A 24,432-nucleotide genomic window follows, 5' to 3' on the forward strand; every position below is an offset into this window, starting at 1 on the left:
AGAATCTTTTCAGATTTCAAGAGAGGGATGATTCAACCCTAGTATTATCAAAAAATTTCATCAACTTTCTCCACAAAAAAAAAAAATTACAGGGAGAAAGAGACATCAGGGTAGCCTGGGTACTCAGGAAAAGACTTGAGGTAGAAGCAGGGACTGAGCTGGGCTTTGCAAGCTAGAGCAGTAGGCTCTAGGGAGACAGGTTCAAGGAAAGGAAAACAAATTAACCAGGGAGAAAATGGAATGAGAAAGAAGGAAACATAGGGGAAGGAGGGGGATGTAAAAGAGAAAGGGTATTTACCAGGATGACAGCCCTTGTTCTCTAGGCAGCTTTGACACTGTTGGTGACTCCCACATGTAAAAGTCTTATCCCTTTGGTTTCTGTGCCTGTTCCGCCTTCTGGTTCTCCTCCTATCTTTTCAGTTTCTCCATCTCTGACTGTTTGTCATGCTCCTCTTCAATCACAGCCTCCATCATAGTCAATGCTAACGACTGTCTATCACACCTTTCTCCTCAAAGCCAAGACAGATTTACAATTCTCTACTGACCCTCTTTACCTGGATGTCCTGAAAGCACTTCAAATGTAACTGGTTCAGTATAGGCCTCACCACTGTCTCCTCTCTCTCTAGATGGCATAGTCACCATCTCTCCTTGTCAAATATTTCTCCTCCTCCATACTCTGATGGTGGGATCTTCCTTCTACTCAATTACTCAAGTTAGACTCTCCTACAAGGGCAACCTAGTTATTCTCACCTTATAGCTGGAATCTCTCCCAGGTTCCCCTCCTGCCCTTTCTTTTCCAACCTATGCTTCACACACAGGATCATATTTAAACACTTAGTATACCCAGAAGTAACTGTTTCTCCAGGCTCCTCTCTCCCAAACCATCTTTACCCTGAGTCACTGGGCTTGACCTGCTTCTCATCACCCCTCTTCACATTCATTCCCTCTGCCTGCAAAGCCCTTCCCAGAGATCTCAGTGGCACCTGGGGTCCAGGGCCCAGCTCAGCAGTCCCTGTCCCATGAAATTCCGAAGTCCTTCACAGAACTGGCTCTCCCTCCCTATGTTTCAGGGAGCTTTGGACATGCCTCTGTTACTGCACCTGTCTTATAGCATGCAGGTCTGCCTCTTCCTCAAGACTTCTTATGCTATTGGTATTTAGCATGGCCATGCCTAGAGCAGAACCAGGCATACAGTTAGTGCTTAAAGAGTGTTTATATCCATTATCCCATTATCTGTGGTGTCACAGACACACTAAGGGGGAAATGATGCAGGCAGATAGGTAGGGGTGCAGAAACAGCTCTCAGGAGGATGATGCTCAAGATCAGAGAAAGCTTTGGGGAGCCACCTTCCCAGGTGTGAGAGCTGAGATTATGTTAACAGGAGAAAAAATGCATGACCAGGAGACCACACAACACTGAGTGATGCTCTACACATTGCCTATCTGTCAGTCTGTCCCTGTTCCTCACCCATCTCACTCTTTCCCTTTTGTTAATTCCTTTCCCCCTCTGTCTGTGACAGTCATTTTAAATGGATCTCTTTTGATTTGCCTTTCTTGCTTTTGTGTCAGTTGGTCAATTATTCTTTTATTATCATTTTTTATTACCTTTTAATCTGACTTGATTCCTTTCTGTTTCAGTCTGTCATTAACATAGAGGTAATTCGTTGGTATTTATTGAGTGGATCTACGTGTCTTTATTTTAAAGGCAAGGGATATGATCAAGTAGAGCATTTTAAACAAATCTCTCCTTAAAACATCTAAGCCAACTACTTTCCACTTGATTTCCACAGACTGAGCTCATTGGTTCCCAGGAGGTCACTGGACCTCATGGTGACAGATGTTCACTGCTCTTGGTCTTGTATGACTGCTGGTACTGCTATTCCCTACAGGACTCAGTCTTTCTGGTGACTACAAACAGAGCCTTGTGCTTATCACGTAATAGAGAAAAATACAGAGGCACGGACAAAGAACGAACTTGACTTCCTGGCTCAGTGGACTGGGAAGAGAACAGGAAAAGACCTGGCCTATCAGGGCAGAGGAATTGGTAAGAAAGCGTTCAGCCGTGACAAGGGTCCACTAGGGCTCCCTTGTGGAGCTGCTTTTCACTGAAAACACCAGGTTCTTGAGGGCAGTATGTCAGATCACAGCCAGCCACATTACATATGTTATTTCAGAAATGTGATCAAACTGACTTCCTGCCAGAGCTATGAAGTGTATCCCACGGGGGTGGGCTGGAGGGCTTTTTGTTTACCATTTTTTATTCTGTGGTAGGTTGAATTTTTTTTTTTTTTTGAGAGAGAGAGATTTAAATTACCCAGTCTTTTCAATCAAAGAAATTGATACATTAACAAGACTGGTGATGGTGGTAACAGCAGCAAGGGAAGTAATTAAAAAGTCTAATCTTTCTTTGTTTCCAAAAGCACCAGTCCCTAAATTGGATGGGTCCCAATGGGCTTGAAAGTAGACAAAGTTTTAATAGAACTTTTATTTAAAGTCCAACAATGACTTTGTTGTGCTCTGATGTTGAGATGTTGGGAGGAACCTTTCTTTTCCAGGATTCAGTGTTCTAGACATTGGAGGACTGGAGGGATGAAGCACTATATTATTTTACCAGGACGGTTATAACAAAACACTACAAAATGGCTGGTTTCAAGTAGCAGAGAATTATTCTCTCACAGTTTTAAAGGCCAGAAGTCTGAAATCAAGGCATCAACAGGGTCATGCTCTGAAGGCTCTAGGAGTGAATCTGTCCAATGACTTCCCCTAGTTCTGGCGGTTGCTGGCAATCCTTGGCATTCCTCAGCTTGAAAACGCATCATTCTAATCTCTGCCTCCATTATTACATGATGTTCATCCTGTGTGTCTGTGTCTGTATCTTTGTTTTCTCTTCTTACAAGGACATCAGTTATATTGGATTAGGACCCACTCTAATCCAGTGTGGACTCAACTGCATCTACGAAGACCCTATTTTAAACTAAGGTCATACTCACAGACAGTGGGGGTAAAGACTTCAATATAACTTGTTGGTATACTGAACCAGAGTAGATAGTAGGGGAAGCAAGACTGCCCATGCTCCTGGGTTGGGAGCAGTTACATTCACATCTAGGAAGAGGTGAATTACCCTAGCTTCCCTGGAATAGTCTCAATTTGGGGACATCAAGTCTTGGTCCTACAGCTGCCCAGATCTTGGATATCAGATTGGTCATTCAGTCCCAACTGAGTGGTCAGGTTGTCCAGGAAATGAGAGCCCTTTCTATAGAATGGGGACTTCATCTTTGAATTCACTTTTTGATGTGGTAGAAAGAGCACCCAACTTGCAGTCAGAAAATCTGACTTCAGTCTTTTCTAATGCTCACCAGCTCAGTAACTTGGTAACATGGTTAATAAATATCTTCAGCCCTCAGTTTACATTTCTACAAAGTGGGATATAAAATAATTTTCACCCACCACAATTTTTTAACACACTTAAGTGAGAAAGGGGGCTGTGGAAAAGTTTTGCAAAGTATCAAACTTCTTTTCACAATAAATGAAAATTCTTTTTCTCATCCTCATCTGGGCAGAAACTTTGGTTACTTTGCTTTAAAACATGATCTGATTCTTCCTAAACCCAGAATGGCAAACATGAATTAAAGCTGGGGGGAATATGATCTGCTTTTGAGGCTCTAGAACTCAAGGTGATCAAAACCCTGCAATCTCTTAGCTACCTGGAGCTTCCAAATGAAACAGATTTTTATCTGGGTAGAGAGTTGGAGCCCAGTCCTTTAACCAAGCCTATAAATAAGTCCTAAGGCATCAGAGCTGGATGATAAAAGGAAAAAAAAAATGTTTCTTTATACACCACCCCCCTTCTTCAAAGCCTTGAGGGAAGAATATGCAGCTCTGTTTGTTGATGATGAAATTAGCAGGCCCCCATCATTCAAGACAAGATGAGAAAGAGCTGGAATCTGATACCAAATGCCATTGAAAAGAATATATTTTACACAACATAAAAGGCCCCAACGTAAATTAGAAGAAATATGGGGAGACTTCAAAAAGGTAGGTCAAACTTTTTCCTCAAGCAGATAATTACAGGCTGGGGTGAGTAAATCTTATTAGCCTCTATCCACCTCGTCTCTTCTCATAAAACACCAGTGGAGAAGAAAGCCATACTCAATTCAGTCCTGGACAGCTTGCCTAAGAGGGCTGGCCGCCACTGTCTATCATGATGCCTGTGGTTGTGCTGCTGAAGCCTACCACTGCCGCCCTCTCCTACCTCCCCACCAGCCGTTCCCTCCCACCTTCACCCCAGAATGCAGCTGAGGACAGCCAGTCAGCACCAAACTCCATCACTCAGGGCCCACACTGACTTGCTGAGTCTTAGTTACTTCTCACTGTCTGAAGAAATATCCCTTCGGGCAGCAATTTTCCAGTCAAATTTCTCTGCCCAAGTTTGAGGTCTTAAAGTTAATGAAGTTGTTAACATTTCTTAAAATGTCTTTCATGGCAGTTGAAAGGTGTGAATTTATAACCAGTGAGCCTGCTGGCCTCTGGTTCATAGAGAGACACAGGCTGAGCCCCGCAAACATCGTTAAGGAGATAGTAGTCTCAGCCTTCAGTTTGCTCTGCTGTGTGTCTCGGGACTAGTCTTCAACCTCCGTGTCCCAGAGGTGCTCTTTGTGGCAATCGGCTGAACTGCCTACAGAACTGTTTCTATAGCCAGTGAACTCCAAGAGAGCAAGAGTAAGTCTCACTCATGTTTGCTTTTGTATCACCTCCAACATCTGGCACCAGACCAGGCTCACACAGATGGTGGTGGGCACAGCTAAGTCCTTATGGCCTCAGCTGAATTAAATACAGGAAGAAGACGAAAAGGCTCTGAAATTACCACTGCACTCAATCAAGGAGTCACCAACCAAGAATCATCTCTTCTCACCCTGTGAATCAATAGCAATGATGGTATTGAGTCTGGTACCTCACTGAGCATTTGGGCAATGTCTGACTGACGGTTTTGGCTCTCTCCTCTGCCAAGAAGCGAAATCCTGAGGATTCCAGGCTACAAGGAGCATCTGAAAGGAATCCTGGGAATCGTCCATATCTATTCCTTTCCCCCCTGGAGCATGCCAACTCACCCTCATTCTATACATGAGGAAGGGGAGGCCCAGGGAGAGGAAGTAGCTTTATCAGAGTCAAGCATTGGGTAGCTAGCAGTTTAAATAAGCTTCAGTGGTTTTCTTCTTTTAACCCGAAACCTCTTTTTGGATGTTTCAGAGAGAATAAATGCAATGCCCTCTGTGTTATGCAGGCGGCAGACCTGACTTTTTTGGACATTACATTTTATAAAAGTTGTGAAAATATTGAATGACTTTGAGAGCAAATACAAAAAACATTATCCAAAGACTGCTTCTATCACAAATCTGGGTTTACGAAGCAATAACAGTACAAAGGACTAGATTTCAATTATTTATAAAAACCTGTTCTTATCCTAAGATGACACTCAGTGTCTGACTTAAATAAAATCAAGAAGTAATTTTTATCTGGAATCTCCCGATAACTACTGACCTTCCGCTCCTACCAGGGGCGGCTTAGGAGTAGCAGGAAACATCCTAGAAGAGTACCATTCTAAACTGCCCTAGGGGTTTTGATGCATTTATTTTTTAAGTTTGAAATGAAAGTTACAGTTAATCTGAACCCAGACTCACTGCTTTACGAATGGGGACACTAGCACATGGAAGATCTCTGTTAGGTGCGCTTTAAAAAGCTCAAGCCCAAGGGCAGAAACCGAGTGGCAAGAATAGGCAAATATGCCCAGAAGGGAATCTAGAACTCAGTGTTGTGCTAGGTTCATAAATATTTAATTGAATCAGTCCTGATGAGTGAATTCCATCCCTGAAGGCCTCTGCATTTATTTATCATGGGCAAGCCTCTATGAGTTTCTTCTTTGTGACAGGCTAAAGCGAGAAGCAAACAGAGCTTTGTGCCTGTCATCACAGGGTTCACCCTAGAGGAGTTCAAGAAAAGAAAAAAATGTCCAAGTGGAAATACATTAGCTCTCCTCCAAACCTTCCCCTTCCTCTGCAGAGGCCCAGCTTCTGTGAACTATCAGGATGAGCACAGAGGATGAGGAATGCTACACCATGTAAATCTGGCCTCGGCCTAACAGTGTGAGTAGGTAGCTCCCTAGGAGAAAAAGTGAAGGGAAGAATTCTGCTTCTGTAGTTAGAAAATCCACTGTGTATGATCTTATTATGCTCAGTTTCTACATCTGTAAAAATGAAATGGGACCTGGCCTCCTTACCTCCAAAGCTGTTGCAGAATCAAATGAACTGAAATAATATCTAGGAACATGTCTGGGTACTTTTAAGGGGGTACCTAAATGTCAGGGAATCACTTGAGGGGCCCCAGAAGACCTGTGACCCTCATAATAATCCTCTCTCAAGAGATCACTATAGAAACACTCATGGATTACAACCATGTATCTAGAAAGCCATAGTCAAAATGCAAACAAGCATTATATCTCATGGTGGGTAAGGGGCAGTCAGGAATACCACACACACATAAAGGCAGCTGGGATAAGATGTGGCAGCCACAAAGCCTTTGGCTTCCTTCAGGATACATAAGACAGCTGTCAGTCTGGAAAGGCCAGGCCTGGGGGCAATGGTCATATGGAGGTGGCTATCAATGGAAGACTAAGGGCACAGAAAGACTTCCTTCTTGACAAGCCATACATCACTAATCGCAACTCACAGCTTCTTTAATTATGAGATGGCGACTATACATTACAAATAACTATCAAAATATACTTACCATATCGGCTGCGATGAGACAGGAAAGGGAAGGAATCTTTCATTATCCAGGTCAGATTCCATGCAAAAGAATCGGGAGGAAGAGAAGACAGGTTTGTTGGTGACTCCAAGGAACTTTGACCTGAACATAAAAAAGACAAAGAGAATACTGATCTTTGTGTTTGGGATATGTCTTTTAGCTGTCACTCATATGGCTTATAAAAGAAAATTCAGAGGAGGCTTTCATGATATCAATTGGAAAATGAGGGGAAAAAGACTGAGCCACTAGTAGATTGAATTGACCTCAGGACCTCAATCCACATTTTCTACCAAGGGCAGTAAGATCTAAGAAGTCTGAATCTTGTGACTAGGCCATGCCAAAGATGTCTGGTAGAAGAACTAGAAGCCAGGCTACTTAATGGTTTGGTCTAATAGTCCTCCCCAAAGTCTATTCTGCCTATGAGAATTTGAGTAACTTTACAGAGAATTTTAATTCATCATATTCAAATAATGCCTCCACTCTACTTTATGTTCAGACTTGTAACTTCGTCTAATGTTGTTTGCTTGGATTATTGCCTTATCAATAAGAATGTTGAAACTGCACTCAGAAGTTATGAGTTTTGACAATTACGCTATTTTCAGGGGGGAAAATGCTAGGTGATGAGTTTTCCTATAGCTGAGAGTCCAGGGGAGCCACAAAGGATTAATGTTTCTGATTTGCATGAGAGAAAGAAGGATTGAGAGAAAAAGAGTAAAAGCACCATTATTCCTTTGCTTAAAAGTACCTCAAGTGGGTTTCATGTGGTGAAAAGTAATTATAATATATCTACAAATCAAACGAACATAGGCTGCATGCTCTTATGCAGTTCTTCCCAGAAATCCCCAACTCAATCGCTATTTGCTAATGTCTTAAAGGTAAAGCTTTTTCTGTTAAAGAAGGACCCGTTTGGCCAGTTTGAGCCTGTCTGTTTAGGAGACAGGCTGAGGGTGGGCATGAGGCAAAGAAGGGAACTAGAATTTCTTCTGCAGCTTCCATGGATGAGGCACCATGCTGGGTTCTTAACTCACATAATTTCACAATGACTCCCTGAGATAAGCAATACCGTCTCAGTTTTAGGTATGCAGCAACTGAGGCTTAGAGGGCAAATGATGGTATCAAGAACTGAAGCCAGGTTTGCCTGGCCTCAAGAGGCCATGCTCTACCATGAGTGGCCTGACTTGCTACTCAAACAGCAAGTGTTAAACTACCTGGAGTGATGTCACAAAGAGGAAGTAGAGGAAGAAAAGAAAAAAGAAAAGGAATCAACAGTAGCAGAAGCATTTCTCAGCCTGTTTGCTTTGCAGATTCTTCCACATCACTTACAGCATGCGCTCCTCCAGGCCCTATTCTGCCTTCAATCCCCTTATAGTATCAGTCCCTCTGAGCATGCTTTAAGAAAATCATTGCTTTGAGTGGTCCCAGCAGCCTTTTGTTTCCAGACTGCTCCACTGTTTTATCTATAGGCACTGCCTTTTCGTGAAGCCCACTTGTCCGTGTAACTAGAACAGAATGGGCATTCTATGCTCTCCTTCCAAAGAAATATTCTTCTGCCTTCCAAAGACTGGAGTTGGAAGTGCTGGCCTGAGTACCTAGAAAAGATTTTTTGATTTTTCTCTCACACGTGATCTAAAGAGAAACAAATTGAATTGGTTGGTATCTAGATACATCTTTTGTAGCATTTCTCCAAAATGGCTCAGAGGAATGCACTGAAAGGAGTCATACGCTATACTAGTAAGTTTGAGAGAGCAGCCACCTCATTTCATCCTTACATCAACTCTGTTTTATAGATGGGCATTGGGGCTGAGAGAATTGAGGTCCAAGACCACACAGGTCTACTTAAGAGCAAGCTTGAGCTTATTAGACTTTTAAAGAATTAATAATGCTAACTGAGCACACATGGACTAGGCATTGTGGTAAGTGCTTTAATGTGTGATTACATTCACTTCTTATAACAACCTTGTGAATAAATACTATTACTGGGCCTTATTTTGAGAACAGGGAAACCAAGGCTGAGAGAGGTTAGATGCCCTGACATGTGGCCACATGACCAGCAGGCAGGAGACCAGAGTCAACAGATCAGGTTGGCCTGATGCTATAGCCCTTGCTCCTTATACCACCCTTCAGGGACTCCCACAAACTACTCATGGTGATCAGTTCTCTATAGGGCCCTTCAGCATCCCCACTAGTCAATGGCTAATGTCAGAGATAAGAGTCTGCTCCAGAATGGGTCAACAGTGTGAGGGTTATGAGAAGGCTTTGACAATCAGCTCCTTGCAAAGAACCCCATGTGAATAAAAATTGGCATCTCTATATCTGAGTCATCAGCAGAGCTCAAATTTTAAGTAATTCTGAAGCAACAGGAAGATCAAGTCTAGGTGATATTTCCCAGTTTCAGAATGATGTCATTTTTCTTAGCCATACAGTTTGGGAATGGTATTAACTTCTTCCTGGATGTGAAGCACCAAGCGGATGGGGTTAAACATCAGGAGGCACTTATGAATCTGTGAGTGGGCATGCATGGCAGATTAAGTTAGTATGGATAAGGGTCAGGTTATATATTCAGGGATAAAAAATATCTGAAATAATTCAAAAGGAGGGCTCTGAGGGCTGAGTCATGGCCTAGCAAGGAGCCATGGACCTCACTGTGGGTTATTCCTAAAGACGTAAACTTAAACCATTTTACATCCAAAAGTGAAAAGTGAAAGTGTGAGTCGCTTCGTCATGCCCTACTCTTTGTGACCCCATATATTGTAGTCCGCCAGGATCCTCTGTCCATGGAATTCTCCAGGCAAGAATACTGGAATGGGTAGCCATTCCCTTCTCCAGGGGGTCTTCTCTACCCAGGGATCAAGCCTGGGTCTCCCACATTGTGGGCAGATTCTTGACCATCTGAGTCCCCAAAAGTGCCAATAAATAGTTGAGCACCTTCAAAGTTGAATACTGGAGAGAAAGCACGCATTTTTACCCCCACGCTTATAGGAATTCTCAGAATTTCTGCTAGTAGGCTGGGTTCACAAATGGTCCCCAGAGGGGAGTGGATAGTGATTTGCTGGATGAGGCTGGGGGGAGCTAATGGAGGTCAACCAAAAGGATGGCTCTCCTCACCTGAAAGCGTAAAGGCCAAGAAAAAACACAGTCTACAAGAATGAAGTTGTTTGTCAAAATCAGAAGCACTGATACAGAAGTGGGTTCTAGTTAATGTTAATAGAATATGCATAAACGTAGACTAGAAAGAAGAAAGCACTGCATTTAAGTGCAGGAAAGAGGCTCTCTGCTCCCTCTATACTTCATCTCCACTCCCTACCCACCCTCAGCCCTGGTGAGAATGGGGGTTTCCAGCATAGAGAAAAGCTACACATAAGAAGTAATCCATTTAAGCGAGAAAAAAGCTTGGGTTTTGGGTACTTCCCTCTGGAAATGTGAGGATCTAGAGTGAATCTCACTAGCACAGACTTGTGGGGTGAAGGTGTGAACTGAGACCCTCTGGTTCAAATGGAGCGTATCTTGGACTCTGAGGGAGAGGGGTAGAAAGGAAAGGAGAGGAGGAAGTAGGAGCAAGGGCTTCCAGGTGTCCAACTGATAGCCAAAACTACCTGAGGTGAAAAGTAATGTACTCTGGACTGAGGACATTTTTGATTGGCTACAGATAAGATCGTTTTAGGTTTTGGAGGGGATTAGGGGGATCTGGGGTGATATCCTGAGTCTTTGCCAGGTACCACAGGGTATCTAGGCACAGTGAAATCCCTAACTTCTTGACACTACTCTTTTCCTACCATGTGTCACCCCTCTTGCATCCTCAACTTAGATTCCAGGATTCATCACTATAATAATTCCACTATAATAATTCCCTTGCAAACAAGTGCAACTCCTGTCCTTTTGTCCTTCATGGTTGGCCTGAGCATCTGAATGTGGTGGTAGGAGAGGAGGGGAGGAGTACACCAGATGCTTAAAAGTTTCACTTTAAAATTATGACCACAAACCTCAAGAGGACCCTCAGGACTGCCCAGGAATTCTTCTGAATCCCCTGGTGGGCTCAATTCACCCTCGCTCTCTCTAGTCTCACTACTTCCAAGGTTTTCTTACCCCTCAAGCCTCCAATCCCTGACCCCCATTCTTCCACTTTCTCAGCTAGTAAACTTGTTTTTTATTTCACTGAAAAAAGAGAAGCAAATCCACCAATTCAGAGATATCAGTAACTTTATATGTTACCTTCTCTCCTGTTAAAACAGGCTGACCACACTCTAAGCAGTGGCAGCCTCTCCACCTAGTTGCTAATCTCATCACGTCCCAAGAAATCCACTGGTGCAGTAGTTTGCCCTTTCTTCTGTATCAACAGTTTCCCCCCTCTCTTCCAAGTCAATCTCATCTGCAGCAAGTATATACACATCTTAAAAAAAAAAGAAAAAACTTCCCTGACCCGCACTCTCTTCTTCAGCCATCCTCCCATTTCCTGTTCTCCCTCACAGCTAAGTATCTTAAAAAGATCTGTCTATGTTTCTGTCTCTACTTTTCCTCTCTCATTTCCTCTTAAGTTAAATTAAATCAGGATCATCTCCACTACTCTGGATCAAGGTCACCAAAGACCCCAAGTTGTAAATACAATGAATGAGTCTTGGTTCTTCTCTTACTGGACCACTCAGCAGCATTGGATCATGCTGATCTTCACTGTTTCTTGGATTCTTCACATCTCAGTGACACGCAGTCCTTGGCTGCCATAGTCCTTGTCTCCTACTTCAGTGGCAGGTCTTCTCTACTCCTCTCTGCCAGATCTTCCCCATTTTCCACGCTGTACAAAAGGAACATTCTCCAATTCCTAGCAGTAACTGCCCAGGAGATTTCATGGCTGAATATTAAATTTCATCACAGTAGTTTTAAACAGCTGACAATAAACACTGACCATGAATTTCAAGTGAGCCCAGGACACCAGACCCTTAAACTTCACTAAAATCCCTTGACCCATGAACAAGGGATTTGCTTTAACCAAGCATGTTCAGACTTACGAATTCATTCTCTCCTATCCAAAGTGCTGATTTTAAAATCTGTATTAGCATGACCACCATGTAACTCTTCCTAGGGCTCTAAAAACTCTGAATTTTATTCCTTAGAGAACTGCTCAGTGAATTTCTTGCTTGACATGTAAATAAGCTCAGCTGTTTTTCTTTTTTAAAAACTTGATGGGGGAGGGAATTTCTGTTTTATTATTTTATAGGTGTTAAAAGTTGGGTAACTTGGGAAATGTCTCTTCCCCATCTAAACTCACTCCCCAAAATGATCTCATCCAGTTTCATAGCTTCAAATATCATCTATATATTAACACCACTAAATTTATATCTCAAGGCCCAACCGCTTCCCTGAACAGCAGAACATATATCCAACTGCCAGTTTGAAATCTCCATTCTATTCCTGGGTAAGTATCACAGACTTAATACATGCAAAAATAAACACATGATGTCGCTCCATCTAAACCCCAGGTGTTCTCTATTTCAGAAAGCGATGGCAAAACTCTCCTGGTTCCTTGGGCCAAAACCAAGGAGGAATCCTTGACATTTTTCCCCATGGCCCACACCAATTCATCAATCAATCTCGATGGCTCTACCTACATTATGTCCCTCTCTTCTCTCCCCGCATCACCTCTCACTCTGACAGCTGCTATAAGCTCCCAGCTGGTCCCCTGCTTCTCCTATTGCTCACCTTCAGTATGTTCTCCACACAGCAGTTGGACTGGCACTTCAGCCCTGAAACAGCATTAACATTTCTTGCCATGAACTAGTCCTCTAAGGTCCCACATGATCTGGCTCCTGGTCTCTCTCTGATCTCATTTCCAACCATTTTTCCCTTGCTCATGGAGCTCCAGCCTTATAGGCCTCCTTGCTATTCCTAAACTCAACAAGCAGGCTCCCATCTCAGGGCTTTGCACCAGCGGGTCTCAGCCTAAAAATTCCTCTGCCCTACAGGCACGAGATCATCCCATCTTTCCATCCAGGTCTCTGCCCAAATGTCACCTCCTCAGAGAGATCTTCCTAGTTATTCTATAGTCGCTCAGTCATGTCCAACTCTTGACAACCCTATGGACTGTAGCCCTCCAGGCTCCTCTCTCCATGGAATTCTCCAGGCAAGAATACCAGAGTGGGTACCCATTTCCTTCTCCAGGGGATCTTCCCGACCTAGGGAGCAAACCCAGGTCTCCCACATTGTAGGCAGATTTTTTTTTAATGTATTTTTAATTTTAATAGGATTATCAGACTGCCTTCCCCAAAAGGCTGTCACAATTTCCAGTTCCACTAATAATACATGAGTCCCCTTACCCCTGTATTCCACCAATAATAGATATTAGGAGCTTTATGGTTTTTGCAAAGATGTTTGGTATAAAGGAATATCTGTTACTTGATTTTTCATATCCCTGACTATGAGTGAATTTGTACATCTTTTTGTGTGGCCTTCCATTTACTAGGGGAGGGGAATAGTGGTATTAATTTGCCATTCTCTAAATTGACTTTAATATTTTTGCCTATTTTTTGAGTTGTTTTCTCATTGTCAGTTTGAAAGATATCTTTATTGCAATAAAGATACATATTATAGCTATCATAAAAATTATATATTACATATTGTAGCTATTAAGTTATACTTTTATTATATCTTTTTCCAAAGCTAGTATTTGATTATCAACTTTAAATTTTCTTGCTGTGCATTTTTATTCTTAAATTTTATTTAGAATATTTTTAAAGTTACAGAAAAGTTTCAAAGATAACTCAGAGGCTTCCCATATACTCTTTACTCATATATACACATATTTGTGCAGGCAGATTCTTTACCATTTGAGCCATGAGTGAAGCCCACACACTCCATTAACAACTCTATATCACATTGATCTGCATTTATTTTTCTTATATTTATATTTGTCTGTTTATTGTGCCTCTCCTTCATTAGCCACTACTATGTCCCCATGACTGGCACATAATAGGCACTCAATAAATATTTGTCAAATAATGAAACCTGAGTTTTTGAGAAAATTATTAGCTCTGGTACTTATTAGCTGTTTAACTCAGGCCAATCACATACTCAGTGAAATCTCAATGTCCTGAAAAAATGATAAAAACAAGAATAATGGATGCAAACTCTCAGGATTTTGTACAGGCCAGATGAAATAATGCATACACGATGTATCAGTCACACCACTGTTGAAAGTTTATGCTTTTATTTCTGTTTCAGAATCCAAAATGAATGGGAGTCTTGGTTCCTGTTCTATCCGAAGATCTAGGATACAATGTCCAAAAATCAAAAGTGCTCCAAAAGAGCTGTTTCTCTGTTATTCACTAGTTAATTATTAACTTTGCCAACTGTCTACAATCTCTACTACCCCAATTTCAGCCAACTGGCAATGTCTCTATATTCAGTGTTTATTATTATACGTCTTACGGCGTGTCTATTTATCTCTAAGCCAATGTACATAATACAGTGAATATATCATACTTGCATTGGCATAATGGAGAAGGCAATGGCACCCCACTCCAGTACTCTTGCCTGGAAAATCCCATGAACAGAGGAGCCTGGTAGGCTACAGTCCATGGGGTCGCTAAGAGTCGGACACGACTGAGTGACTTCACTTTCACTTTTCCCTTTCATGCACTCGAGAAGGAAATGGCAACCCACTCCAGTATTCTTGCCTGGAGAATCCCAGGGACAGCGGAGCCTGGTGGGCTGCCGTCTATGGGGTCGCACAGAGTCGGACACGACTGAAGTGACTTAGTAGCAGCAGCAGCAGCAGCATTGGCATAAATAATAAAGAGCTATGCGTGTGTGATGGTTATTTACATGAATGCCCTGGGTTCACTATCAAGCATGTTTTACACAGCTCTATCAATAAAATGTAAAAATGCTTCTCTTCTAAATGTTCCCTGGAACTGCTCTTGCCTTGCCTCGCATACGTTTTGCTTATTTATTTTCCTCCCAACAATAAAACAATCAGTGACTGCCTGCTAGTTTTTCCCCCTTATTTGAAAACACACTTAATAATGCATTCTTTAACAATGATTTTGTGTCACACACAACAAAGCTTAATGTGGCCAAATAAATAGCCGTCCAGATGTCAAACAGTGGTGAGCAGGCACAGCAAGGCTGGGCACAGGGGAGGGCTCCTGCCTGGGATTGGCAGCCCAGGGAAATGGTTTCAGTATTCACAGGATTGAGCCCACACCTGTGCAGCCAAAGAAATCTCAGTGAATTTACATGACTACTAGAGTCAGCGGTGATGTTGGAGCGGTGACAGGCAGTTCATTTAGTCTGAAAAACAGATGTGATTTTCAGATGCAAGAGGGAGAATTAGCAGATATGTCCTTTGTCTTAAACACACAGACCTCCCTACACCTTCTCCAGGCCTGGAAAATGAGAGGGCTGAACTTTCGGTTCAGTAAGCTCCTCTCCAGTTCAGGGAATCAACTCTTCTGCAGTTTGCTTTCACATTTCCTTCCAGCTGGCTCATTCAGAGAGGAGCTATTAGTGTCAGGGTAGAATTTGAATAGAACTAAAAGCTCCCCATTTCACCTTACCTTTCACTAAACTCCACTTCCCCTCTGCCAGGAAGGTTTGTGCTCTTTCTTGGTAGCTCAAGTCCTGAAGCAAAATTATTATTTCTCATAAAGTTCTCTTGTACCATTGAAAGTCATGGTTTCAATATATATTCCTTGCCTCTCTCCCCAGTACCCAAAAGGACCTGTGTATAACTACTGAGTTCATTCAGTGGTGAACCCCATCCGTCAGTCAATAAAAGCAGGCATTCCTTCCCAAGGCATTAAGGAATATTGATGGAACACAAAGGAAATTGTCAGCATGGTCCCAGCTCTTGGGGATTGGTTACCTGCAAGGTATACTAGACCCACACATAAAAGGGAATTACAAAGAGGTTCCGGCAGAAATGGCTGAAGTGTGTAAATGTGAAGCCAACACACTTTGGCCACTACTTGCTTTTTCATTCTTATTTCCCACACAGAATCCTTTCATATTCTATCTCTGTCACACATAAGTCTCCAAACCTTTGCCCAAGTTGATCTCTGACTAGAATGTCCTTCTTGACCTGCTGCTTTCCTAAATCCTACCCTTTCTTAAAGGGGCAAACCAAATCCCTCCTTCTCCAAGGTTTCCCATCTTTCCTGAGCTACAGTCTCATCAGAGCAGCTGAGCTGGGATTCAGAGTGGCCCAAAGCAAAACTTGACTGGGCCTTCTTAACCACCATGGCTTACTGTCACTTCAGAACGTGCCATTAGACCATTTACCAAACACGTTGTTCAAACTACCTTGGTTGTTCATGACAATGAAGTAAACTAGTTTATTAATTTAATTCACAACTCTCAAGTGCACAGATTTAGAAGAAACTAGCAAAAGCTTTTCATAGGGGCTGTTATTCTGTCTCATGTGGGACATACTGACATGCTTTCCAAGGTCAAGGCCAAGGCCAGATCAGGGGCATAGACCCCAGGGATACCACGTCTGTGCAGGCCACCAGTAACTCATAATTCAAGCCAAAGCCAGATAATGAAAGTAATAAGACATTCAATGCTGCCCCTTTAGAATTTGTGTCCCAAGTTGCTACATTTGACCTATCTAGAGATGACCTCAGCATCCCAAGGAAGAGCTCCTGACTGGCCTGTGAGCCCTGCTATATCTACTGCTCTGGAATCCCTGCTCCAGGTGTGCTTGCTTACTGGCCCTACCTACCTGGCCCATGTGGACTCTCTGGCTTTCAGTGGTGGAGGAAGGCTAATCGGCATTTATACTAATCCAGGAGTACAATGGAGAGGATATCACTCTCCAAGTAGCCTGATGCTTCTCTCTCTCTGTGTGTCACACACACACACACCCCCCCCCCGCATGTCTGAGTGCTTCCATTAGCAACAGGACTTTATGTTCTGGGTCCATTTCTATGGCTTGCTTGTACTCTATGACAGTTACTCCACTGTGATTTCAATCCTATCTTCTTGCCTCAAAATCTATTGACTAGAATAATAATCGAAAGGAAGACTTTGAACTACCACTAGGCCTTTTATCTTGTGACCTCAGAAAGCTTTACCAGGCACTAAATAATTAATGTACTGCAAGTGACACAAAGCCCAGGCAGCCGAGGGAACCAGTCCCTCAATGAAGGACCTTTCTCTTTCCAAGTGAGGGCATGCCTGTGGGAACTGGCAGGCCCAGTAGTCTCTGGGTAAGTTGGACAAGAAGCTACAGACTATCCAGAAACAAGTCTTCCCTTGACCTTATATTTCTAGTTAGGAAGTGACAGTTATCAGGGTGACCCCTGGGGAAGGCATGGCCCACTTCTACTAGAAGATGCGACCTCCAGCATAGAAGACTAGAGCCTAACTACTTACACAATCACTGTGATTTATGACTTACTGATGTCTTTCAGTCATTCACTCTCATAATCCTCACAACGGTCCTGTGGATTAATCCCTTTTACAGATGAGAAGATTGAAATTCTGAAAGCACAACTGCCCTACCCAAGGTCACACAGGGAGAATCAGGACAGGACATTCAACTGACGACCCTGATAAACGGACCAATTGGAAATGCCACTCTTCAGTACAACCTCTTGGAGATGATGTTGACTTCCCTGGAAAATAGTGACATTGTGTTTAATACAGCAGAAAGATTCATCAGATTTTATGTGCCTGTAGCATTCTCCTGAGGATGATAGAATCCCTTCAGGTCAGCCAGGAAGGTGACCTAGAAACACATAACTTCAGTCAGGGTAGCTGGCTCTCCAGGGCCTCAAGCTCAGCTAGCACTGTTTGCATGACAACCACCAGGTCTGATGCTTGGCCTCGAATTTGGCTGGTCCAGAGAAACAATGTGTGGGACGAAGAGATGGGAGAGGGACAGAACACTTTCTACTAACTTGCAGGCCTTTCAGTCCATCTTTATCTACTTGTCACTCCACTCATTCCAGCAAAAAAAGAGTCTATCCTCCAGGAAACCACACTTTAAATACTATTTTGCTCAGCACAAAGACCTCTCACCCATGGCTGGACACATTTCTGGAAACTGGAAGCAGAATGCTCTAACAGGTTGGTATGTTAGACAGAGACTTGGGTTCCTGGGAACAGTGATGTTACTGTGCAACCTTGGGTTAGCTACTTAACCTTTTTTGAAGTTTTTTTTCTCTGCATTTAAAACTGAACTCATCATGATTTCTCTTCCAACTTTAGAAATGCTCTGAGAATTACTGCAACAGTACATACAAAGCCCTCAGGCTCTTTTGAAGAAAGATACACTAGCAATCCTGTGCAGTTATGATGATATATTTTAAAAACATTCTTCACTTGTATTACTAAAATAAACTCAGCTCACATTAAACTAGATCGACCAATAAACTAATTTGCTTCTCTGGTTCTGGTGCTGCATTTCCCTCTTACCCCCATTTATCTTGCACTGTGAACAACAGTGGTCAGTGTCACCCTTGACTCCTATGCAGAGACCCATGGTGAGAGTTGGGAAGGACTGTAAAGACCATTTATCTATGTCTTCCCATCACATATATGAGGCAACTGAAACACAGGGCCAGTGCTTTCCCCAAAGTCATCTCATTAGTGAAAACTCAAGACTCTGATCTCCCAACCCTTCATTCTGTGCCTCACCAAACCATGAAAGAAAGTAATAAAGAAAGGAGGAGGGAAGAGAAATACAGAGACATATATTTTTGTCCTTTAAGGCTTTCAACTATTGCTCTGTGCAATACTCTAGGATGAAAAAGAAAGTAAGGGAAAAACCAATACTTTATGAGTGCCTATTATGCACACAGGCCCTATATTGGGTATTTTTTAATTAATTAATTTATTTTAATTGGAGGCTAATTACCTTACAATATTGTGGTGGTTTTTGCCATACATCAACATGAATCAGCCATGGGTTCACATGTGTACCCTCATCCTGAATTCTTGTCCCACCTCCCTCCACACCTCATACCTCTGGGTTATCCCAGAGCACTGGCTTTGAGTGCCCTGTTTCATGCATTGAACTTGCACTGGTCATCTATTTTACGTATGGTAATATACATATTTCAGTGTTATTCTCTCATATCATCCCACCCTCGCCTTCTCCCACAGAGTTCAAAATTCTTTTCTTTACATCTGTATCTCTTTTGCTGCCTTGCATATAGGATCGTCATTACCATCTTTCTAAATTCCATATTTATGCATTAATATACTATATTGGTGTTTCTCTTTCTGACTTACTTCACTCAGTATAACAGGCTCCAGTTTCATCCACCTCATTAGAACTGATTCAAATGCGTTCTTTTTTATAGCTGAGTAATATTCCATCGTGTATATGTACCACAACTTCCTTATCCATTGGTCTGCCAATGGACATCTATGTTGATTCCATGTCCTAGCTATTGTAAACAGTGCTACAATGAACATTGGGGTACACGTGTCTCTTTCAGTTCTGGTTTCCTTGGTGTGTATGCTCAGCAGTGGGAATGCTGGGTCTTACGGCAGTTCTATTTCCAGTTTTTTAAGGAATCTCTACACTGTTCTCCATATTGGGTATTTTATAATCACTGTTCCATGTAAATCTCACAATTTTCTCCCCATTTCTAATGAGAGACCTGAGGCTCAGAGAGAGATTAAGTAAATGGCCCAAGGTCTTGGAGCCAAATGGGATGCAGCTAAGATTAATTTCATTTGATGAATATTTATTCAGTATCTCCTATGTGCCAAGCTCTACCCTTGACAGTTAGGATGTATTAGTGAGCAGAATTAAACACTCCCCTCTTAAAGCTCACAGGTTGAGGAGCCTGTAAACTGTGGTGGGGCAGCAGCAGACAGCAGTCCAACAACCTCACAAATCCTTATAACATCTCAGTGTTGGTGTGTGTTATAAAGGAAAGATAAATGGCCCTAAGAGAATGTACGGAAGAGAGACTTGACTCATCCTTAAGGCCAGGGGAGGACTCCCTGAGAAACTGATGCTTGAGCTGAGGCTCTAAAGTAGATAAGTAGAGTTAACTAGTGAAAGAGAGTGAGATGGGGTGGGGAGCCAGAGAGGGTCCCCTAACCTCTTCACTGTCTCTCCTATAGGATCATCCAGCAAGGTCACCTAGAAACATACACCTGTAGTCAGGTATATGTTATGTTAGCCCTCTCCAAGGCCTCAAGCTCAGCCAGCACTCTTTCTATGGACACCAACACCAGGCCTGATGCCTGCCCCTTGAGACAGGGCCTTGCCTGACCCGGGGGGAGGATGCTTGGTGCGAAATATGTCAGAGGCCTGGCGGTCTGACGGAGGATGTGCTGAGAAGGAAACACAGTGGATTAGACCCTCAGAACTCAAACACATCATCATACACCAAAGGGAAGGGGCTGGGACCTGATATCTGGATTCCAGGCTCCCTCTCTACAGGAAGGTTGGCTAACAGGTCAAGCACCAGATAAAACACAGGGGGGTGACTTCTAGGGGACCTCCCTGGGTGGCCTGAAGGAAGTCCTGTCCTCAGATAGGAGAATGCTGCAGGTGTCTGTGATTTGATCAGTCTTTCTGCTGCACGTAATTCAAGGTTCTTGTTTTCCAGGATAATCAGCATCATCTCCAGGAGATTCTGAGTGGGACTGTAGAATCGCTGGTTGGTCTATACAGCAGGTCTTTTCTTGGTGACAAATAAGGAGCAAATGCTCTGGATTGAGACAGACTTGGCCCCATCGAGACCCCTACCCTCTCTGGCCACCCACCCCATCCCACTCTCTTTAACTAGTTAACTCCCCTCATTCACTTTAGGGCCACAACTGAAGCATCAATTTCCCAGGCAATCTTCTCTTGATCTTAAGGGTGAAAGCAAATTGAGATGTATTAGTTGTTACAGGTCTGAAAACTGAAAAGTAAAGGGATGAAACTGCTTCTAGAACCAGTCTTAAAGCCATCAACCTCCTAATGATAAACTCATATTTACTTTCCCCTCACCACAACCTGGGCAATACCATCAAATCTTCTCTTTCTCACTACTGTGTTTTATTTTGCTTTAAATATTAAATGAAGAGACCCCTGGTGAAACACAAATATTAAATGAAGAGGGCTGGTGCAGCAGGGAGGGAGTGAAGAAGAGGGAAGAAGGTAAAGGAAAAGACAGTGAAGAGACAAGCAACAAGGAATGGGAAGAAACAAAAAAGAGAATAAAGTGGAGAGAGAAGTCACCTGATATTTTCACTATTTGGAAGTTACGGAGAGAAAGTTATTCAAAGTACCTCTGTAAAAAGGCCATAAAACACCTTGGGGAAAACATGAAAGTCATGCTGCCACCATACAGATGAGCACCCTGGAATGAGCTGCCAGAGCAGTGTCTGAAAAGAGGAAATTCAATGGCCCACATTGCTGCCGCCTCCCCCTGCTTCCTGGCTTCCACCGCCTCCAAATCGCCTGGCTCTGAAGACAAGAGGCAGTAATTTGGAGCCAGCAACTGTGAAGGAATGTTGGAGCTGTTATTTGCCTTCATGCAGCACATCTTGAGTGCTTTTAGAAAAATAATTTAAAATACTCTTCCAGTTTTACTATAGAAAATCTGAAAAAAATCAGGAAGGTCTAAAGAAGAAAATAAATATGACCCATACCTCTATATCCAGAAAGCCAGTGTTAACATTTTATGGTATATTGTTTTGTGACTTGGTTTTCACAGGTTTATCAAGGTACCATTTGGCTTAAGTTTTGTTGAGGAGAAGGAGAGTTCCTCCCTCCCTGTGAGATAATTTGCCTGCAGGACTTAGAGAAGTCATCTCTGGAAGCCCTGTGGACCAACACCAGCCAGCTCACACCCTGGAACACAGATGCTAAAACCACAAAAACTTGAGATGCTCTCTGCCCAGGGCATGGGCCTGCAGTCAAGGGCAATACAGGCGAGTCTTTAGTGGGAACGTGGGACCCTGGCATGGTAGACTCAACAGCAGCTGGGATGTGAATGTCAGTAAGTCAAGAGATGCTGTGCACCCTCAGCTCATTGGGCAGAAAGGCAAAGAACTTCGGTTCCAGTAGATGCTTCAAAGAAGTCACAAGAACCAAAGATTATAGAAAATGTATTTCAGTGCTTGAACATCAATTATAGATGCAGCACATTAATTTTGTAACTTAGAAAAGATCTTTTAAAAGTGGAATTCCATCCTATTCTCAAAGGGACAATCAATGAACTAAAGATACAGTCTTATCTCTCTGTGGCCAGTGATATACCCAACAAACATATCGTAGCTCTTAAAGCCTCTTTGTACAGGGCTTCCCAGGTGACTCAGTGCTAAAGAATCCACCTGCCAATGCAGAAGACACAGGTTCGATCTTTGGGTCAAGAAGATTCCTGGAGTAAATGGCAACAGGACCATACTTATCAATAACTACCTTAAATGTAAATGGGTTGAATGCCCCAACCAAAAGACAAAGACTGGCTGAATGGATACAAAAACAAGACCCCTATATATGCTGTCTACAAGAGACCCACCTCAAAACCAGGGACACATACAGACTGAAAGTGAAGGGATGGAAAAACATATTTCATGCAAACGGAGACCAAAAGAAAGCAGGAGTCGCAATACTCATTTCAGATAAAATAGACTTTAAAATAAAGGCTGTGAAAAGAGACAAAGAAGGACACTACATAATGATCAAAGGATCAATCCAAGAAGAAGATATAACAATTATAAATATATATGCACCCAACATAGGAGCACCACAATATATAAGGCAAATACTAACAAGTATGAAAGGGGAAGTTAACAATAACACAATAATAGTGGGAGACTTTAATACTCCACTCACACATATGGATAGATCAACTAAACAGAAAATTAACAAGGAAACACAAATTTTCAATGATACAATAGACAAGTTAGATTTAATTGATATTTACAGGACTTTCCACCCCAAAACAATCAATTTCACCTTTGTCTCAAGTGCACACGGAACTTTCTCCAGGATAGATCACATCCTGGGCCATAAATCTAGCCTTGGTAAATTCAAAAAAATTGAAATCATCCCAGTCATCTTCTCTGACCACAATGCAGTAAGATTAGAACTCAATTACTGGAAAAAAAACTATTAAAAATTCCAACATATGGAGGCTAAACAACACGCTTCTGAATAACCAAAAAAACACAGAAGAAATCAAAAAAGAAATCAAAATATGCATAGAAATGAATGAAAATGAAAACACAACAACCCAAAACCTATGGGACACTGTAGAAGCAACGCTCAGGGGAAGGTTCATAGCAATACAGGCGTACCTCAAGAAACAAGAAAAAAAATCAAATAAATAACCTAACTCTACACCTAAAGCAACTAGAGAAGGAAGAAATGAAGAACCCCAGGGTTAGTAGAAGGAAAGAAATCTTAAAAACTAGGGCAGAAATAAATGCAAAAGAAACAAAAGAGACCATAGCAAAAATCAACAAAACTAAAAGCTGTTTTTTCGAGAAGATAAACAAAATTGACAAACCATTAGCCAGACTCATCAAGAAACAAAGAGAGAAGAATCAGATCAACAAAATTAGAAATGAAAACGGAGAGATCACAACAGACTACACAGAAATACGAAGGATCATAAGAGACTACTACCAACAGGTATATGCCAATAAAATGGACAACTGGGAAGAAATGGACAAATTCCTAGAAAAGTATAACTTTCCAAAACTGAACCAGGAAGAAATAGAAGATCTTAACAGACCCATCACAAGCACAGAAATCGAAACTGTAATCAGAAATCTTCCAGCAAACAAAAGCCCAGGACCAGATGGCTTCACAGCGGAATTCTACCAAAAATTTAGAGAAGAGCTAACACCTATCCTACTCAAACTCTTCCAGAAAATTGCAGAAGATGGTAAACTTCCAAACTCATTCTATGAGACCACCATCACCCTAATTCCAAAACCAGACAAAGATGCCACAAAAAAAGAAAACTACAGGCCAATATCACTGATGAACATAGATGCAAAAATCCTTAATAAAATTCTAGCAAACAGAATCCAACATCATATTAAAAAGATCATACATCATGACCAAGTGGGCTTTATCCCAGGAATGCAAGGTTTCTTTAACATCTGCAAATCAATCAATGTGATATACCACATTAACAAATTGAAAGATAAAAACCATATGATTATCTCAATAGATGCAGAAAAAGCCTTTGACAAAATTCAACATCCATTTATGATAAAAACCCTCCAGAAAGCAGGAATAGAAGGAACATACCTCAACATAAGAAAAGCTATATATGACAAACCCACAGCAAACATTATCCTCAATGGTGAAAAATTGAAAGCATTTCCCCTAAAGTCAGGAACAAGGCAAGGGTGCCCACTTTCACCACTACTATTCAACATAGTTTTGGAAGTTTTGGCCACAGCAATCAGAGCGGAAAAAGAAATAAAAGGAATACAGATAGGAAAAGAAGAAGTAAAACTCTCACTGTTTGCAGATAACATGATCCTCTACATAGAAAACCCTAAAGATTCTACCAGAAAATTACTAGAGCTAATCAATGAATATAATAAAGTTGCAGGATATAAAATTAACACACAGAAATCCCTTGCATTCCTATACACCAATAATGAGAAAACAGAAAGAGAAATGAAGGAAACAATACCATTCACCACTGCAACAAAAAGAATA

At 42.1% G+C, this 24,432-nt stretch overlaps 1 protein-coding gene across 1 annotated transcript in view; it reads right to left on the reverse strand.

The window, feature by feature from the left end:
- ALK (ALK receptor tyrosine kinase) overlaps positions 1-24,432 on the reverse strand; it is a 759,079-nt gene that overhangs the window by 528,242 nt on the left and 206,405 nt on the right. Inside the window, exon 2 of the mRNA XM_081484296.1 lies at positions 6,783-6,902. Coding sequence (XP_081340422.1) covers positions 6,783-6,902 — 120 coding nt within the window. The remainder of the gene's footprint in view (positions 1-6,782; positions 6,903-24,432) is intronic.

This window comes from Giraffa tippelskirchi, chromosome 4, assembly GCF_054371585.1.
Source record: "Giraffa tippelskirchi isolate mGirTip1 chromosome 4, T2T-mGirTip1v1.2.pri, whole genome shotgun sequence".
In the NCBI taxonomy this organism is placed as follows: Eukaryota; Metazoa; Chordata; class Mammalia; order Artiodactyla; family Giraffidae; genus Giraffa; species Giraffa tippelskirchi.